A 15282-nucleotide genomic window follows, 5' to 3' on the forward strand; every position below is an offset into this window, starting at 1 on the left:
TATTATGTAGTATTATTATGTCCTTGTTTTCTCACTAGGACTAGATTATTAACTTGAGGTTACGAGCTGCCTTCCTTATATTTCTTGGGTCATTCAGGATTAAGCCTAGCGACTCTTTAGTAGGTATAGAATAAGAATGTCTGTCCAAAGAATTCACTCAAGAAGTATACATAATACTAGATCATGTATATTACTGAATAGACTCCACTTCATGAGTTCAAATCTGATCTCAGAAGCTAGATGTGTGGAACTAGGCAAGTCACTTAACCTTTGTTTGCCTCAGTTTCCTCATCTGTCAAATAAGCTAGAAAAGGAAATGATAAACTGCTCCTGTATCTTCACTAAGAAAACTCTAAATGGGGTCACAGAGAGACGGCAGAAAATGATTGAACAACACTTTTCTCTCAAAACAGTAAAGAAGTCCCTGCTGGATAGGAATGCTGGATTGTAGGTTGGCCTCCGTACTATTTTATCAGACAAGTATTCCATCTAGAACAATAATTTTTTACTTTCTTAATCTAAAAGAAAACCTACATTTAAAAGACCTAGTTAAATTATCTTTTGGTATATCTTTTTGTATACATAAAATAGTCATTAGGGCAGAGAACACATTAATTTACTGGAAACCCACCACTGCTCCAGAGCCGGCCCTTTTATCCATAGCATTACCTAGATTACCTGTCTTATCTGCTTTATCACCATACCAATGGATGAACATTTGAAGTACAAGGAAACTTCAGAATAGGTAAACTCAATGTATCTATAAGAAAAATTATCCAATATGAATAGTAGTAATTTAAGTGCTATCTAGTGGGAAAGATAATGGTACCATCATATTTTTCCCAATCTTATCTCCTCCACTATTTAAACTATTTGCCCAATACTGCTTATACTCTCCTCTTTATACCTTTGTTAAAGTTCATTCCTCCTAAAATTGACTGACAGGCTATTTGCTTCTCCAAGAATTAAAAGTGAGCATCTGAAAACTAGTACTTCTTCCTCATTGTATTCCCCCCAAAAGTCAAGATGTTCAAGAAAAATTTATTGAATTGTTCTTCACCCATCCAAAGCTTACATTTCCTTCAAGAACTGAAGTTTCATCTTCCTTAAGTGGTTTTTCTCACTGATCTCTTTAGTTTCCCTCTCAACCCCAAATCTTTGCTTAATTTTTTTAACACTAAGATCTTACATAATATTCATTCTATCTCTGTGTTTTATATAAATTTATATAATAGTACATAACAATTGAACAAAAAGCACCTTAAAGATGATCTAGTTCAGAATCTTTTTTTCTGCCAAGGGCCATTTGTATATAAAATCATTTGTGGGCCATACAAAATTATCAACTTAAAAATTAGCCTGCTATATTTGGTCATTTTTTTTCACCCCTAAAAAGCTCATAATTATTAAATTTCCAGTCAAGACTGTGGTTGCCACCAGATCAAATGATTTCACTGGCCTTATATGGTCCATGGAGCAGATGTTCTGCCCCTGCTCCAGTTCAACTCCTATTTTAAAGATTCAATTCAATTAAAAAAAATGATTCAATAAAGGTCAATTAGTCAAATCAAACATGTCTTCAGTGCCAGGTACTGTACTAGGCAGTCTGCTGATATGAAAACAATAAAACTGAAACAGTTTACATTCTAATGAGGGAGATAACAAATGCATGTATTAATAATATTCAAGATAATTATAAAGACAATGTCTGCAAAAGTAAGGAAATAGAAGATGAATATATGAGAATAGGAAAAAAAGGTCAGTTTGTGGGCACAGGGAGCATTATATGCTCTTTATCATGTATTTTTCTTGAGTAACTATTATTAAGGATGTGATGAGCTAATTTTATTTTGGTATTTTAAAACATATTTGGAATATGATGCTTTGAAATTATTCCCATTTCATCTATATCTTGCCTCTTCTAGACAATAAATTCTTGAGGGAAAAGTACTAAATATTTTATATTCTTCATTGTGTCTGGTACAGTGCAGTGCATGAATATATTTTTTAAAATGCTGACTGAAGAAACAGTGTAGAATTAGTCAATATGAGGCAGGAAGAAGAGGGTTTTACTTTATTTCTTCATTCACTGACTGGGACTGCTTTCGTTTGTTTACTATTAAGATCTTAATATTGACAGATAATAATACTCAAAGCATCATGTTTCTATTCTTGTGAACTCTGAGATTGGTCAACTAAGATCCTAATTATAAAGATTCCTGGTCTTATGTCACACCTTAGTTAGCTAGGATTTTTACTGTGAAGTGGACAAGATTTTAAGTAAAAACTTAAAATTCTTCTGAGATAACATAAAGCACATAGAAACTGGTTTTCATGGTTCATGAACAGTCCTCAGTTTATTAGTTTTTAAAACTTATGAATTTATACCATTTCTTATATACAAAACAAGTTGATTTTTGTTTTTAATTTAAAAAGTGCTCTTTAAAAATGAAATGACATTTAAAGCAGATTACATGGGTTTGTATTTATTTGGAAGCACTTAAGTGAACTAATGCTAAAAAAATATAAACACACCGACACCAATTGGAGTTTCAGATAAAAATTTCAATTCTAAAATTGTTTTACCAAAATTTTTCATTATGGACATATTCAATACAAATGACACCTTGTTTCATATTCATATATTACTATGAATTACTGCTTAAACTTATGGAAAAATAACATACAAAAAAATCATCTGAATTTTAAAATACCAACTAACTCCAATTCTAAACTTAGGACAAAACACTGTTCTAGGCACACCATAGCTAGCTTATGTAAAGAGTTTTTAAAAATGAAATGTTTTTCTGCAAAATTCCGGTCAGACAACAGAAGTCTAGTATCGACCAATACAAGTTTGATGAATGAATAAAAATGTCCACAATTTAAATGTCTTAACATGTTGATGCCCTGCAGCCCTAAGCACACAACGGAAGTAGAAAACTTGCAATCTTGCACAATAATACCATATGACTAAAACCATTCTATTTCATTTTAACAGTCTATAATCCATTGGCAGAATACCACCCTATCAGAATACACGATGAAACAAATTCTCTTTGACTCCATTTCTTTTATTATGGAAGCCCGTTGTCCTCATTATATAGCAATCACTATATAAAAAGCTTTGAAAAGCAACTGCCCCAAGACAACTGAATTATGGTTTGAAAATAAATTTCTAGTATAAGGAAGACATACTTACATAACTGGTTCTAAGTTCCACAAGGGCAAGGATTTTGCCTTAGTTATCTCTGTATCTCTCTCAGCACCTTGCACAGTGCTTTACAGATTGAAGGTGCTTATTAAATGATTGCTAAATGAATGTATAGCAGATATCTCAAGAGAATATATACATATAACCTCTCTGTGTATGTAGACACACATATGATTGATTTGGGGCACTGAAAATATTTGATAGTAGCTCATTATGCCCCAGGAAATTATTCAAAATATGTGTTTCAAGTGTTTTAGGTTTTCTATATCCAGCTAGATTTAAATTAATTTAAAGGTAAGAGCTGAGTTTCCATTTCTTAGTAATTCCTCCACAGTATCTAATATTGCATTTTGCACACAGCTGGTGCTCAGTAAATGTTTGGTGATTGATTTTCCTAAAGCAACTATAAATAGTATTTATTTTATTGCACATATCAAGAAAAGGGAATGAAATTCAAAATGCATAACTTTCTTATTTTACAACCACTATTAGAAAATTAAAAAAAGGAGCTCCAATACAAAAAGTAGTTAATTTAGATTTTATAACTTTCCTGTCATGGAACAAGATTGTACATTAGAAAACTTAAGATGACTTTTACCAGGCATATTCTGGAAAAATGAATTGTATGGTAAATATAATAATACTGCCATTGAAATAATTTTATTTTTAGATTTCTCAGCTTAAAAGTGGAGAGCTCAAACAATTCTTCAACTGTACTTGTGCTTTGAAACATATATTGTTCAAAATTTTATCCTCTTCTCCTTTTTGACCTGTGACTTTATCATTACAGGGAAATCCTAGAAGGGTAATAAGTAATAAGTCCCCTCACATCAATACTGAATATCACATGCTCTAAAATTTAGTCTTAAGAGAACTTTTTTGGGTTAGTTAAAGAGTTGTCATAAATATGCTTAGGAGTTTACTGACACTAATAACTTAAGAAGTTATGTACTCAAAGTCTATTCAATCTGGATAGGAAAATGTTCTAAAAGAAGTTTTATTGACATGATACCTTTGCCCTGAACCATCAAAAAATTTGCTATTTAAAGAATCTCATCAATGACTTTCTAGGCCTCCAAAATTTGATAGCTAAAAATTTTCATCAGTAATTAGTCAAATGTTACATATATTTAAAGCTGGCAGTGTTAGTAATTACTGGAGAAGTCTAGGTTTGCCTATTCTATTTTGGGTCCCTCACAATCACTAATTCCATATGGGTGTTTTTCCATCTATAATACATGAACATAGAATACTATAATTACACATATTCTAGAAACTTAACTACTAGATTAAAAAAAATATTTCATTACCACACTTTAAATAATTTATAAAATGCTACAAATTTGTATTTACCCAGGACACACCTGTTAATAGAAACATTTGTTTCACATTAGTATACATATCTACATTGAATGTATATTAGCAACTCCAGGCAACTGTTCCCCCCCCCCTTAAATACTAAGCTCTCTAAATAATTGTTGAATTCTATTTAGCAGTTCAAGTTCTCTATCCTCAATTATTTTATACAAAGACTCATGAAAACTATAGGAAAATGTACTTACAAATTCAGGATCTTTCCCTTTACTACTGAACTTCTACTTTCATCTATAGGAGGTGCCATTACATTCACCAGAATCATTCTCTACTACTTTCTAATTTTGGGCATCTTTACTGATAATCCTTCTGTTTCTTAAATCTAGTATTTTTCCTTTTGAATTGAATTTCTTTACTTCATGTATGTTTAATTCTGTCTGCATCTTTCTATTTTGCCAGTTGGACCCTTCCTTCTTCAAAAGCAAGTATGAGCTTCCAAATAGTCCCGCATCTTTGCTCAGTTTCTCTTTTAACGAGGTGAAGAGGGGCACCTGCAAAGGGACTGCCTGGTTTGAATCTAAAAGACTTGTTGATTTGCCACCTTGAGATGTACTCTTTCCAAAACCAAATACTCCGGATGGAATCAGAGAATGAAATCCTGCCAAATGTAAACTTTGCTCTATTGTACCATTTGTAGGACTCTTTGTTTGATCCTTTAATCTTTTTCCTCTTTCCTTCCTATGATTCCCTTTCTGTACTGTTTCTCTACCTTCTGTGTTAAGTACACAAAATTTCTGGAACACTCCTTCATGGACAAAATCACTCTGCAGAGTATACTGCCTGTTGTTTAAAAGCAAATTTCTCTCGCTTTCAGGTACAAATTTTTGACTACACATACTTTTGCTGCAACATTTTCCCTGAAAAGAGTTACTTTTTTCTGGAGTGGTAATATCAGCAATACAGTAGTTCTGCAACATACTGGCATTTTCTGAATCAGTGGGCTCAAGACTTTTTTGACTTTGGTCTTTAGTATATACATCTTTCTTATCTATTGATGCTTCCTTTGCAGATAAAGTGCCACAAGGACTTTTAGGTGTCACTGTTTCATGTTTTGTTTTTACAGCCAAAGTAGAATGGAGGTAGATATTCCCAGGACAGTTTGCATTTTTCCTACCATCATTTAAAATATTTATTGCACTTTGTATTACAGTTTTATCAGAGATTTTTAGGTCCTCAGCTCTCTGAGAAACTATCTTATTCTTTTGACTTTGGCTGGATAACATACTAGGTTGATGCCCTACGGACTGATGCTTCTCTTTCCCACTAACAATCTCAGACTTAGAAACTCTCCCAATCCCAAGAGTTTGTGTTATACTACCCTCCTGAATTTCTGAACTGCTCATGGAGTATTTGGCTTTTTCTGCTAGAAACTTTCTAATTTCTTGTTCAATGCTATCATCACTATCCACTGAACTACTGTCATCAGCAAGTGAGAGTGTACTGATCGTAGAGTTCCGATTTTCACTGATTTCCATATCATTTGAAACTAAAAGAGGTTTTGAGAACATTTTTTTCTCCAGTTGGAATGCCAACTGTAGATCCTCATGCTTTTTTTCCTGTTTCCCTCTTTCTGTTCTGTTGTTACAGGTGTTCAAAGGCTTCTTTACTGGGCTCTCCCTATTGTCTCTCTTACACCCTGGGAGACAATTTTTCAGTAAGTGAGGGCTCTTATCTTTCCAGTGTTTTTGGAGCTTATTAAATTCATCTAAAAATTGTGTTCCTGTCCTACTAAGCTTAACCTTTTTTTTACAGTGAGATCTGGGGTCCCTGTATCTTTTCTTTAATTTACGCTTTGATCTTAATAAATCCTTAATAGCAGTATCAAGGTCTTCATCACTGTCCAAAGAACTACTTTTATCACCAGACCCAGGCCTCTCTTGTTCCACATTTCTTCCCTGTGTTACTTTACCGTGGACTTGTGATAAACCTCTTCTCAGGTCTAAGGCAATGTGCTCATCAATAAGCCCAACTAAATCAGAAGAGAGGAACTGACAAGTCATCTCATCCTCCCCACTTTCAGATTTACAGATTTTATCCTGACTGCTCAAATTCTTTTTTTCTTGGAGCATATGAATTTTCACCTGACCATACTCAGTTTCCTGTGGGCATTCTCTTTCTAACCCTTTAGTTTTCTTCGGTGTTAGTTGTTTCGCCACTTTCCTTTCCCCTTTAAGTTTCCTTTTGCAACACAGTGATAATTTTAGTGTCTCAGAAATAGGGACTTTGGGGTTATTGCCCTGATTACTGTGTTCAGGCAATAGGGGACCCTGAACAGATTTGGAAAGGTTTTCAGGTTTGGTCAGTAAATGTTCTGATTGTGCCTTAAGAGCCAAAAAGGTTCTGATTTCTTGCTCAATACTATCATCACTGTCTACCAAGCTGCTGTCACTGTCAGGGTGGGAAGGCACATTTTGGGAAGAGAAGAGAGGGTTCGTAGAAAGTGATCTGTCATTGCTTTCCACATGGGAAGGCATGATTGTTTTGTAAATGTCAAGTATAGCTTCGGCACACATTAACTCGGCAGATGTTTCAGCCTGGAATGAGGGTTGGACTGTAAACTCACATTTGGCAATTGTATTCATGGAAGGTGTAGAAACTTTGGTTTCTTTCAGTGGTTTAAAAAGTTTGTTGGAGTCATAGCTACTATTGCTTAGTTCTGCAGCCTTTGCAGCAGTCTGTTTCCTCTTGCTATTCAATGTTTTTTTGTGGCTTTCAAGCAAGGCACTTTTTGAAGAACCAACTGCAATACTCGTGGCAAAGTCTGAAACTTTGTCATCTCTGGGCTGTGTTTTTTGCAATAGGTCACTATCCACTCTAGAACTGGCTTCCTTTCTTGTTTTCTCCAATTGGTACATCTGAATGGCTTCTTCAATGCCATCATCACTACTTGAATCAGATATCTCATAAACAAGAGTAGCATTTTTGATTCTTTGTTCCCTTCTATTTGCCCAGGAATGCTTCTTCTCTATACCTTTATTTTGTGCTGTTTCTAAAGGATGGCATGTAACTGCCAGTTTAGGAGATGCCAGTCTTATATTAGTAAAATTTTCAGATTCTGTGCTGATTTTAGACTTGAAGCACTTACATCCTTGCTTTAAGTCTTGGCGATTTGATTTGACAATGGATTCTTTATTGGATTTAGATACTGCTTTCACCACGACTTCTTTTTGTTCTGTTTTTTTATCCAAAGGGATACCATATTTATGGACTTCTTGTTGCTTCTTCTCGTTTAGAAACTGTTCTATTTCAGCTTGTATGCTTTGCTCAAAAGAGTCATCACTACTTACACTAAGAGGAGAACTAGCTCTTGGCTTATCATGGACTCCCTTGGGATTACAAGTGACAGCTTCTGATGCCACTTCAGATTTAAATTTCATAGGAGGTAGGTGAGTGGTCACATTGTTCTGAGGGAGATCTTGCTTGACTCTGTTATTCCCATCTGTTGTACCAAAACAAGTTGCACTGCTGCTAGGTAATGACTGAATAGTGTTGCTTTTCTCCTTTAGATATTCCTGTATTGCTTGCTCTATCTCCCGATCTACAGAATCATCACTATCTGATTCTAACACAAGAGGTCTAAAATCAGAGGAGTCATCTTCCATGCGGTCAAATTCAGTAGACAATTCACTTTTGGCATATGTAGAGTGCTCTTTAAGCACAATTGTATTAGCAGCTGCAATTCTGGCTCCTTTGTATTTACCTCCCCTTTGATTTTTCTGCATAATGTACTCATTGTTTATGCCCAAGGAAGCCTCCTCACTTTGCAGGTTGTTTATAATCATTTGAACTTTTGCACTTACAGAAGCTCTAGCAATATCCTCTTCAGATTCTGAGAAACACACAGGAAATCTAAAACTCCCTGACTGTCCAAATGACTCCCATTTTGACTGTAGAGCAATCACAGGAGGAGCATTCATTAGAAACATTCTAGCAGACAATGATGGAGTGTACAAAGGGACGATTTTTTTATATTTATATCCGTTTTACATCCTGTGAAGAAACAAAGAAAGGAACCTTTAAATTCTAAATACAAGAAATCCATGATGTTAATAAACAACATGACAGAATTGCTAATGTCTTCTTAGGGTATGTGGTATTTCAATATTGCCATGATTATAAAAATTCCCTAGAAGTATATTGTAATTCCCTTATAGTTCTCTAAAAATACATCAAGAAAAAACAATCCAGGAACTTTTAAACTAGTATTTGCCTAATACTGTCATTATCTCTTACAGTCATATTTAGTTACCACCAATTCAGCTCAGGAGAAAATCCTGTGGTAACATGAAATACTTTAATGTATCAACTCAGTTGTGATTTGGCTCAGGCTCTGGGCTCTTTATTATATAGTCTGATCTATTGATTCAATTTATTTGTGCCTCTTTTTTAGTTAAAAGTAGTTAGATATAAAAGTGAGTTGATATATCATTCTATATTTAGCACATATATATGGAATCCATATATGCTACAAAAATAGTGTAGGTCATATAAAAATTTAATGTGTAAAAATAATAGTGCACTAATATTAATAATAAATTTAATTCTTCAGCCACTGGAGTGATATGGAAGGCTCTGTTATAGTTTACACAGTTGTAGAATAATTTTATAATCTTATGACTACAGGAGAAGAAAATAGAATTTTTTCATTATAAATAAGCTTAGAGGCATAAATTATGAGAACTAGAAGGTAACATTAAAATTCAGCTAATTTGAACTTGCTATTGTGGAAATGAAGAAATAATAGCCCAGGGAGAGGAAGAGTAAATTAATGATAGAACTAGATCTAGAGACCAAGAGTCTGATTCTTATGACAGGGGATGTTCATCAATAAGTTATGTTGCCATCTCCAGTGGAAAGGATGTAACAGTGTGACCCATAAAATGAATTGGCAGAACTGAGCTGAATAGGAAGGAAAATAAAATGCAACTACTGGTACAGATTTTGAAAATTTAGGTCAGAGTTTTCTTCATTATAATGCCACATTTCCCATTAAGCTAGTTATCTAGAATTTACAAATCTAAAACATAGACTACTTTCAAATAGGAACTGAATACCAAACATCTATAGATATACACTGGACTAGAAACCAGATGGTACAGTAGATAGAGCTCTGGCCCTGGAGTCAGGAGGAACGAAGTTCAAATCCAGCCTCAGACATTTGACTCTCACTAGCTGTGTGACTTTGGCCAAGTCACTTAAGCCTGATTGCTCCAGTCATCCTGATTCATACCTGGCCACTGGACCCAGGTGACTCTGGAGGAGAAAGTGAGGCTGGTGAGTCTGCACAGCATGCCCCCTTACTTAAAACCCAATTCACTTGCTTATCATGGCGTCATATCTCTTATGTCGTGGACTTCTTCGAAAAATGGACCAACATATTCCTTTTTTTTTTGGATAAGGCAATGTGGTTAAGTGACTTGCCCAAGGTCACATGGCTAAATAAGCATTAAGTAGCTGAGGCATCATTTGAACTCAGGTCCTCCTGAATCTAGGGCCAGAGCTCTATCCACTGTGCCATCTGGCTACCCCTGAGCAAGATATTCTTAAAAAGCAAAACCAAAAATATTTCTGGAGTAGTGGCTTAGAGTTGGAGGATCTATATTCAAATCCTAGTCCTGAAACTTGCTACCCCATATTATTTTGTAGAGCTAGTCAACTTTTCTGAGCTAGGATCTCCTCTGTAAATTGAAGGGACTGAATTAGATGACCTCTAAGGTTCCTTCCCTCTCTAAAACTATTATTCTATCATCCTGTGAATAATTAGCAGCTGCAAAAAGAAAATTATGAAGCAAATGAAATGATTTATATTCCAGGTGTGAAACTGTAATGTCATAATTTAAATGCAATTACTTGAAGAGGTTCTCCTCAGGAATGAATTCTATGACATTGAAAAGTTGATTCAGTTTTTAAAATGCTTCAGAACTGATTCTTAATTGTTTCATTTACATGCCCCTTTAACTTTTTCTTACCTCTCTCTTTAAAGATTTATCATAGCTGTAGCTGTTCAGCATTACATTTTTCCCCAAACTGGAGAATAAAAAAATTAATCTACACTAAAAAGACATAAGAATCACAGAGTTTAATAACTTATAATGCAATTCCCCTTCCTTGCAACAAATGGATCACAAAAATTTGCTTTTCCTTTAACATAAGATTAAAGAAATGAATTCTCTGTAAACTCTGTATTGGAAAGGGAACATTTTAGGGTTTAATATTTTGTTATTCTTAAGCATGCTTTTTTTTTGTTTAAATCTATGATTTCTAGCTCACTAGGGAGTATAGGGAATTCTTGGTGTAGAAAATCTCTGTAACTTAAGAGTATAAAAATGATTTGTCCAATTCCATATAGCTAGTATATATCATGGTTGCCCGTCTTTCCACTATGCCACAAAGAGCTCAAATAATACATGAGCTTTAGATGTAAGATTACATGAATTTAACTGAGATTTTTAACCTCCTTTCTTTCCTTTTCACTAAAAGAAACTATGGTCTTAACTGGAATCCTGGAAAGAGTCTATAGGCCAACTGTATGCATTGGATGAGTTAGTGTACCTTGGAATACTAAAGTTTCAGAACTATGGTAATATAAAGTTTAGTTAAAGATAAAAACAAAAATAAATTGTAGTCCTTGAAATCTGGCAGGAAGAAATGATTTTTCTAAGTATGCACACTGAACTGGTCCAACCATATAAAAAACAATTTGGAAATATACCCAAAGGGCAATAAAACTATGCATACCCTTTGACCCAACAATACTGTTATTAGGTCTGAACCCCAAGCAGATCAAAGGAAAAGAACCATATCTATAAAGATATTAAGTAAATCTTTTTTTTTGTGGTGGCAAAGAATTGGAAACCGAGAAGATGCCTGTCAAATGGAAAATGGCTGTACAAGTTGTAGTATATGATTGTGAAGGAATACTATTGTGTTATAAGAAATGACAAATAAGATAGGTTTCAGAAAAACCTGAAATTTATATGGGCTTATGTAAAATGAAGAAAGCAGAACCAGAAAACATTGTACACAGTAACAACACTACTGTAATGTCAATCAACTGTGAAAGACTTTGCTTCTCTGATCAATGCAATGAGTCCAGGATGAAACATACCATTCACCTCCTGAGGGAGACAACTTTAGAACTGGAAGTGCAGATTTAAGCACATTTTCTTTAAATTTATTTTTCTGGCCCTGTCCCTCCCCCAGTCTCCAATATGGTTAATGAAGAATTGTGTTTTGTAGGACTTCATATATGCAGTCTATTTTATTTCTTGTCTTCCCAATCAATAGGGAAGGGCCAGAATTTGGAACTGGAAATAAAAATTAGGAAAAAACACGCTGGAACAAAATGTACTTGTTCACAGTTAACTTATATTGCTATGTTGGGTTTTTTTTTAGGTTTTTGCAAGGCAAACGGGGTTAAGTGGCTTGCCCAAGGCCACACAGCTAGGTAATTATTAAGTGTCTGAGGCCGGATTTGAACCCAGGTACTCCTGACTCCAGGGCCGGTGCTCTATCCACTACGCCACCTAACATTGTTATGTTTTTAATAAAAATTGACATAAGGAGATATATTTTGGGGGCTTCAGGACATAAAAAGTTTGTGGTTTCACATTAAATATGCTGTGTGTGTGTGTGTGTGTGTGTGTGCGTGTGTGTGTGTGCGTGTGTATGTAGATGGGAAGGTTCATATTTGTTACTATTTCTTCAGTATAAAAAAAGAAAAAATTTTTAAAATGGGAGGGAAAAAATGAGTTCCATTTGACCAATGATTCCTATTTACATTAACTGTGCCATAACTATTCTGATAAAGAAAATGATGTGGGTTTGAAGTGTATTTTTAAATGTTTAATATAGTTTAGATTTTATATATACATACACACACACACACACGAACAATTTGGAGATATACCCCAAGGGCAATGAAATTATGCATACCCTTTGACCCAACAATACTGTTATTAGGTCTGAACCCCAAGCAGATCAAAGGAAAAGAGTTTTCTAAACTGTTTAACAATCTAGTTCAAGAATCAGCCTTAGGTGTGGTTAGGTGGGGAAGTGGATAGAGCACCGGCCCTGGAGTCAGGAGTACCTGAGTTCAAATCCGACCTCAGACACTTAATAATTACCTAGCTGTGTGGCCTTGGGCAAGCCACTTAACCCCGTTTGCCTTGCAAAAACCTAAAAAAAAATCAGCTTTAAAAAAGACAATGAAAATCTCCAAGTCCATTTCTCTTGGCAAGATCTTAACTGTTTTATTATCATTGAAAGTGGTTTAAACAGACCTTAAATGTTAGATGAATCATTTTTTAAAACTGTACTGGGAATTCATGGTTTTTTTGAAGCAAACTAAGTGGGCTTTGCCAAAATATAGTACCCACTGTGAATGTGATTGAATTGGGAGCAGAGTGAAGTCACCTGCAGTTAAAAGCAAAATACAAGCTTCAACAAAAGAAATTCTTTAAAAAAAAATTAAGGGGGGGGGGGGAATAGAAACCACCTTAATTTCATTTCAGTCCAAGAACTAAGAATAAAAAGATTTATAGATTAAGGCAGCAACAACACAATTTAGGAAGGAAAAACACAGATGAAAAAATGCTCTACATTTTTAATCAAGTTTTTAAAAAAATCATTTTTTTTTATCAAGGATTACTATCAATCTACAATCCAACACAATGCTTTGTATTTAATAAGCACTGATTTATAAAAATATGTTGAATTGCTGAACCTGACTGTCCCTAGAGAGGGATTAGACTTTAACAGCTCACCAAAGAGTTCTGGAATAGGAGTGGTCCAGTTTCAAGGTTTTCCCGTATGTTTTATTTGTTTGGGGTTTTTTCTTTATCATTTTTAAAAATGACATTCTGAATTCAGTTTCAAAAGACAAAAGGCAGAGTTAGTAGTATTATTTCAGGAATCTCCTTGTTCCTAATTCAGGACCATGGTGAGTCAGAGATCCTTTTCCTTGAGAGAAGGGTTGTGGCTGTCCTCTAAGGAGGCTGTTCCGCATCTTTGTGCATGAATAATCCTGACACAATTAACATCACCAGTTTCCCAACCTTTAGTACACAAAGCTGCAGTAAGACTTACAGTAAGTGCTGTAGTCAGGAAGGAGACCACCAAGGAGCGGGCTATTACCCGATTTGGGGCTCTCTGAACTAGAAACGTAAAAGGTGGGGGAATTCGTTTCTTGCTTCTGGATGTTTTGTGGTAGTCATTAGGACCAGGGCGCTCGCCGTGAGTCAAGTGCAATGTCTCCGGCAGGAAACAGAAACGCTCCCTTCCGAGGGCTGGCTCTGTCCGCACAGAGTGCCCACAGATGCTGCGCTCGCAGGGGCTTCTAATTCTGGGGTGCCTTAAGCCTTCGTTTGGGGGATGTTCTTTGATGAAGAAACTAGGGTTTGGGGAGATTGTCTATACTTCTCCGACTCGAAAATCCCCTTCCCTTTACCTTCACATCCCCCCGTTAATCGCTACAGCGGGACAATAGCGATCGCCCCCCGGACCGCAGCGGCCCCGCCCCCATCCCTTCGGCCCGGGCCCGGCGGGGGTCACCCCGGGGGGCGGCCCCCGAGCTCCCCGCCTCCCCGCTCCCGGCGCGGGCGCAGGCCCGGCCCGGCCGCTTGGCAGGCCGCGGCGGACGCCGCTCCCGGGCCCAGCCCCCCGCTCCCCCGGCGCCCCTCCGGGCCCCGCCGCGCCGCGCGAGGCTCACCTGGGCCGAGGCCGGTGCGGCCGGGGCAGACTGCGCCTCCCGGGCCCCGCGCCTCCCGGGCCGCGGCTCCGCCCGCTCGGCCTCCCGGGGCGCCGCCTCCCCGCCGCCGCCCGGCCCGAGCCCCCGCCCCTGCCGCGGGGGAGGCGCGGGCCCCGGCTCCCCCCCTCCGGCCTCCGGCAGCGCCCCGCGCGCCCCTCCCGCCGCCCCGCCGGGCCGGCTCCATCCGGGCGCGCGGGGGCAGGGCCCCGCCCCCCACTCGGCCGGCCCGCCCGGCCCGGCTGCCCCGAGTCCCTGCGCCAGGGAGCCGGGTCCGAGGTGCCCCGCTGCCCTCGGGGCGGCCTGTGCACGCGCGGGGGCGCCCCTGCGGCTCCGGGGCTCCCCGCGCCCCGCCCCCCGCGCGTCCCGCCCGCTCTCCGGCCCTACCGTGCTCGGGGACGCCGTGCCCGGGCCTGGCGCGCGGCGGGGAGCTGGCGGCCGGGCGAGGGGCGCCCGCAGAGGCGGCAGCGGGGCCACCGAGGGCTGGGGGCGGGGAGCGCGCGCAGTGCGCCTGTCCGGCCTCGGGCCTCCGCGGGAGCCGGCGCCCGGCCGCCCCCTCTCCCCTCGCCCTCCGCGCCCACCGCGGGGGGCAGGGCCTGCCCGGCCTCCCGCACGCCGCAACACATCGCTTTTCCCCCTGGGTCTGACTTTTTTGGAACTGACTCGGGGTGCTGCGGGTTGAAATTCTGGAACCTCTGGCCGTGCCCCATAAAAGAAAAATTCACCCGCCCCGTGTTGAGGCCTTGGCACCGCTCAGGTGAATTCTCCGCTCTTGTGAGGCCTCGTGGGGTCCCCTTCACCCTGTGATGACCCAGAAGAAAAAAGGGACAAGAATCATAATGGAGACCAGGAAAGGCTTTCACAAAAGAGATGCTCGAGTTGAATTTTGAAAGAAACTCTAGATTTGGGAATAAAAGGGGGGGGGATGGTATGGAAAGGACATAGGATT

At 38.5% G+C, this 15282-nt stretch overlaps 1 protein-coding gene across 2 annotated transcripts; it reads right to left on the reverse strand.

The window, feature by feature from the left end:
- Positions 1–802: 802 nt before the first annotated feature.
- PPP1R26 (protein phosphatase 1 regulatory subunit 26) lies at positions 803–14339 on the reverse strand. Of its 2 annotated transcripts, none has more exons than XM_074210726.1 (2): positions 14298–14339; positions 803–8578 (listed from the first exon to the last, which is right to left on the reverse strand). In XM_074210726.1, the coding sequence occupies exon 2, from the start codon at positions 8512–8514 to the stop codon at positions 4867–4869; it is 3648 nt and encodes a 1215-aa protein (XP_074066827.1). In that variant the 5' UTR covers positions 8515–8578; positions 14298–14339; the 3' UTR covers positions 803–4866. The 2 variants fall into 2 exon arrangements, with proteins under 2 accessions (XP_074066827.1, XP_074066828.1); XM_074210727.1 differs by lacking the exon at positions 14298–14339 and adding an exon at positions 13676–14038.
- Positions 14340–15282: the final 943 nt, after the last annotated feature.

Source organism: Macrotis lagotis, chromosome 1 (assembly GCF_037893015.1).
Source record: "Macrotis lagotis isolate mMagLag1 chromosome 1, bilby.v1.9.chrom.fasta, whole genome shotgun sequence".
Lineage (NCBI taxonomy): Eukaryota > Metazoa > Chordata > Mammalia > Peramelemorphia > Peramelidae > Macrotis > Macrotis lagotis.